Source organism: Zingiber officinale, chromosome 8A, assembly GCF_018446385.1.
Source record: "Zingiber officinale cultivar Zhangliang chromosome 8A, Zo_v1.1, whole genome shotgun sequence".
Classification (NCBI taxonomy): domain Eukaryota; kingdom Viridiplantae; phylum Streptophyta; class Magnoliopsida; order Zingiberales; family Zingiberaceae; genus Zingiber; species Zingiber officinale.
The window spans coordinates 61,030,641-61,035,414 of NC_056000.1; the positions used below are offsets into that span (position 1 = coordinate 61,030,641).

Sequence of the window (4,774 nt, forward strand, 5' to 3'; positions counted from 1 at the left end):
CATTATGTACATGACACAGAGATGGGAGTTTGGAGGGAGCTCCCTCATTTGTTTTTAAAAAAGAGCTGAGAGCTGCTTCTTCCTTTTTACTTTTTTTTTTTAATTAAAATATATTTTTAATTTAAATTAATAAATTAATAAATTTTTTATTTAGATTTTTTATTTCAATAATATAATTTATTTTTAAATTATTAATATTTTTTTGATAATTATGAATTTAAATTTTTTTATATATAAAAAATAAAATATAATGAAAAAGTAAGAACTCATAAAGAAAAGTTGTTAAATTTTTTTTTATAATGGAGAGATACGTAGATATTTTTACTTTTGATGTTTTCAGGGAACTCTTGAAAAGGTCTCAAGCCTTAAGCCCAAGTTTCATCCTCATAATTCATAAAGTTGAATGGAATGGGTCCACATTTCCTATTTGCATCTATCCATTTAGTCATCCCAGGCACAATCATTGAATCACTTTTCTTATTTTAACTAACGGTAAATCTAACTGACCAAAATTTGAATTTAACTAGCTAAAGAATTAATTAAGTATTATTAATAAAAATTAATTAGATTTTATTTTTGAAATTAAATATGAACATAGATGAGAAAGATATAATTGAATGATAAAATATAATATTACTTGGATACCTTTAATAATGATCTTAAAAATTAAAAGAAAAATCTTTCTAGCCGGCCAATTCTAACCAACATTACCCTTAAACTAAAAGGGTGAATCATCTACCCATTTAATCAACCCACATGTCCGGACAAATCCGATCCAAAGTTTAAATTGGATGCCCGCACAAGATCCGCTTAGGTTTGGTCCTATCTTCCAAATTAAAATATAATTATTAATTATTAATTTAAGCATTATAAATAATATCTATTATAACTTTTAATATTTAAAAATTTTAAAGCTGTAAATATTACATGAATAGATCTATTAACTTGATACAACTCATTTACTTATTTATTGTATAATCTAGGTATTTAAGTTTGATCCTACAGTAAAAAACATTCAAAAGAATAAATAAAAAGACGAATATCTTAGAGATTGAGTAAACGAGGAAAAGGCCTTGTTTTCGAGCTTCTTCCCTCTCTGCCTTACTAAACACACAGTCCCTAGGAGTACACATTGTGTGATATACATTAAGGGATGGGAAGATAAGGCCCTTCCTAGCCATAGAAAAGGGGTTAATTCCATCCAACCATCCTTGAGTGGTCAAGACAAAACCTAATCTAAATCTTAAGCCATGTGTGTGCCTTCTTGCTAAAGAAAACAAAAACAAACCACTCAAGAACATGCAAACAAAGTTGACACATCCAAGTTCTTGCAAAAAAGCTGTCAAATCCTATTAGCAGATAGGATCAAATATGCTCATTTGCTAGCATAAACAAAGAAAATTCATTTCTTCAAATATGAGAATGAAATGCTGAACAACATTTGACAATCTTATTAGGGGGACAAAAGGCAGAGATCAATTATATATATCGACCAGATCGTAGTACCTCAAGTTATCCTCAAACTAGCAGGGATAAACCTAATTCCTCCCAGTGAACCAGAGGGAGAGAAACATTGTACAAGTTCAGCTTTATAGAGATTTGGCTGCAGCAATGACATTCTCTGCTGTGAGGCCAAACTCCTTGTAAATTTTCCCAGCGGGAGCGCTTGCCCCGAACCGGTCGATCCCAATTGCCTTGCCTTTGCTCCCAACATACTTCTGCCATCCAAGTGTTGCGCCTGCTTCAATGCTAATCCTGGAGGTGACGGCAGCAGGGAAAACACTTTCCTTGTATTCATCTGTCTGCTCTTCGAACAGCTCCCAGGAAACAAGAGATACCACACGCACTGTTTTGCCCTCCTTTCGCAGTTCCTCGGCAGCCTTTGCTGCAATTTCCAGTTCAGAACCAGTGCCAATCAAAATCAGATCTGGTTTATCACCAGAGGAATTATCTGAAATGATATATCCACCCTTCTCGACCCCTTCAATTGATGTCCCTGCCAATTGAGAAAGCTTCTGTCGCGAGAGAGCAAGTATTGATGGCCTTTTTCGGTTGAGCACCGCAACCTTATAGGCCCCAGCAGTTTCATTTCCATCAGCAGGTCTGAGCATGAGAATGTTGGGCATTGCTCGGAAGCTTATCAGATGCTCAATTGGCTGATGGGTCGGACCATCCTCACCGAGACCAATGGAATCGTGTGTCATCACATAGATGACTCCTGCCTCGCACAAAGCTGAGATCCTGATGGCAGCTCTCATGTAGTCGGTGAAAACGAAAAAGGTGGCACAATATGGAAGAAGGCCAGGGCTGTGCAAGGCAATACCATTGCAGATAGCCCCCATCCCATGTTCCCTAACACCAAACCGAACATTGCGCTCCTCTGGTGTTCCCTTTTGGAAGTCACCAAACATCTTAAGCAATGTCATGTTCGAAGATGCAAGATCAGCACTACCGCCAAGAAGACCAGGTAGCACTTTTGCTAGTGCATTTAAGTTCTGTTGAGATAAGTTTCTGGTGGCATCTGCTGGACTTTCAGTGGTATATGTCTGGTGAAGCAAAGTAATTAAGGTTAATGTAATAGTACTGCATTACCGGAAATTAATGTAGCATTACCGGAAGAGCTTTCTCCCAACCGGCAGGTAGTTCTCCTGATATAATAGATTTAAGCTCCGCCGCATCGTCTTGGTACTTCTTCTCATACTCTACAAACTTTGCATTCCACTCAGCTTCAAGAGCGGCACCTTCAGGGACATGGCGGCTCCAATGCCTGTAAGCAAATGTGTAGATTATGTGTATATTTGACCTGTAGAATAAGAATTGCATATCTGCTCACTTCTTGACATCTTCGGGTACATGGAAAGGTTCATATGGCCATCCAAGATTCTGTCTAGTTGCGTCGACTTCTTTCGGGCCTAATGCACTTCCATGTACGCTGTATGAGTTAGCCTTGTTTGGTGATCCATATCCGATGGTAGTAGTGACCTGCAAGGATTCAGCAGTTGTCAACACTCAAAGGCAATCAACAGCAATCGCAAAAATCAGCAAATTAAGCGAACCTTGATGAGTGTGGGCTTGTCTGTAACTGCCTTTGCTTCCTTAATGGCAGCACGAATCTCATCATAGCCAGTGTTACCATTCTTCACCCAGATGGTATGCCATCCAAGAGCCTCAAAACGAGCACTAACATCTTCCGTAAAGGCAATCTCTGTGTCCCCATCAATGGAAATGTGATTATCGTCGTAGAATGCAATGAGTTTTCCTAAACCCCAATGCCCAGCAAGTGAGCATACTTCATTTGAAATGCCCTCCATCTGACAACCATCTCCGAGTATAACATATCTGAAACGTTGTAGACTGGTTAGTTGAATTCAAGAAACAGGTTTGTAAGAACAATAGCTTTGTGCAGAATACAAAATGCATTTACGTGTAATGATCAACGATCTCATTGTCAGGCTTGTTAAAACGGGCAGCTAGATGTCTCTCAGCAAGTGCCAAGCCAACGGCATTCGCAATACCCTGACCTAGTGGCCCTGAATTAGTTTATGACAACCAATCAGTATCCTAAACAATAAAAGACATCAACGTTTTAAGTGAACAAACACTCTCTCAGGTAACAAACCAGTAGTGACTTCAATGCCGGTTGTTTCAAAATTCTCAGGATGGCCAGGAGTTCTGCTTCCCCATTGCCGGAATTGTTGGAGATCTTCGATCTAAAACCAATTTAGAAAGGTCAAAATGCATTTTTGGGGATTCAACACAAAATCACCTAAAATGATTCAGGCGCGCAGTCTAGATGATGCAATGGCAAAGTTATCAATACATAATCTGGAAGAAAAATTTAAGAAGGCATCAAATGGCAGACCTGGACACTGTCGTAGCCAGCAAGGTGGAGCAAGGAGTATTGGAGCATGCATCCATGGCCGGCGGAGAGCACAAAGCGATCACGGTTGAACCAGTAGGGATTCTTGGGGTTGTACCTCATGACCTCGTCGTATAAGATATGACCCATGGGCGCGCACCCCATGGGGAGGCCAGGGTGCCCGGAGTTCGCCTTCTCGACGGCGTCGATGGAGAGGAACCGTATGGTGTTGATTGACTTCTCGACGAAAGCCTCGGTGACCGTCGCCTCGAGTGTCTCGACCGCGGCGGCCCTGATCGGCGCCGATGCCGCCGCTCGGCGAGATGCGGGATGCGCCTGGCGGAGAAATCGATGGGAGGAAGAAAAGGAGCGGCTGGAGAGGGAGCTGAGGGCGAAGGCTCCGGCGGGGAGGGTGAGGCGGTCGGAATGGGCCGCGCCGGAGGGGGGGCCGTGGCTGGAGACGGCGAATCCGGCGAGAGCGCGGGCGGCGTTCACGGAGGACGAAGCGGCCATGGCACTCTCTCAGTCTCTGATGCTCCGGTTCCTCCGCTTTGAGATTTGGATTGGAAACGAGAGGAGGAAGGAGAGATTGGAGGGAATAAAAGGACGAGGAAGACGGGTTGTGTACCGTTGGATTAAGGGAAATATGGAATCTAGACCGTTGGAAGAGGGTAGGGGATGACTGCCTCCCGTTGGTTTGACAGTGACTTGCAGTCTGAGAGTAATTTCTAGTTTTATTTGGACTTTTTTGTTAATGTTGTAATTAGATTCTAATTTTCCCAAGTATATACTCTACTCGAGTATGAAGCGGATGGATGGGTTTGATTACATCAGGATGACATCATATAAGATTTATAGATATTGTGTAAATTATTATAAAATTCAGTTTTACTGACATAAATGCATTTTTACATA

The 4,774-nt window shown here is 41.1% G+C and overlaps 1 protein-coding gene across 1 annotated transcript; it reads right to left on the reverse strand.

Moving 5' to 3' along the window:
• Nucleotides 1-1,383: 1,383 nt before the first annotated feature.
• On the reverse strand, nucleotides 1,384-4,436 carry LOC122009226 (transketolase, chloroplastic-like). Its single transcript, XM_042565305.1, has 7 exons — nucleotides 3,863-4,436; nucleotides 3,620-3,710; nucleotides 3,425-3,530; nucleotides 3,057-3,339; nucleotides 2,834-2,982; nucleotides 2,614-2,767; nucleotides 1,384-2,546 (listed from the first exon to the last, which is right to left on the reverse strand). Exons 1-7 carry the CDS (start codon nucleotides 4,370-4,372, stop codon nucleotides 1,590-1,592), a joined length of 2,250 nt encoding a protein of 749 aa, XP_042421239.1. The 5' UTR covers nucleotides 4,373-4,436; the 3' UTR covers nucleotides 1,384-1,589.
• Nucleotides 4,437-4,774: the final 338 nt, after the last annotated feature.

Excerpts from the sequence above, each read along its gene's own strand:
- LOC122009226 (XM_042565305.1), bottom strand. The coding sequence starts at position 4,372 with ATGGCCGCTTCGTCCTCCGTGAACGCCGCCCGCGCTCTCGCCGGATTC. Across the intron at positions 3,340-3,424 it reads GAGATCGTTGATCATTACAC|ATATGTTATACTCGGAGATG; the intron begins GTAAATGCATTT and ends ACAACGTTTCAG. Across the intron at positions 2,983-3,056 it reads ACAAGCCCACACTCATCAAG|GTCACTACTACCATCGGATA; the intron begins GTTCGCTTAATT and ends GAATCCTTGCAG.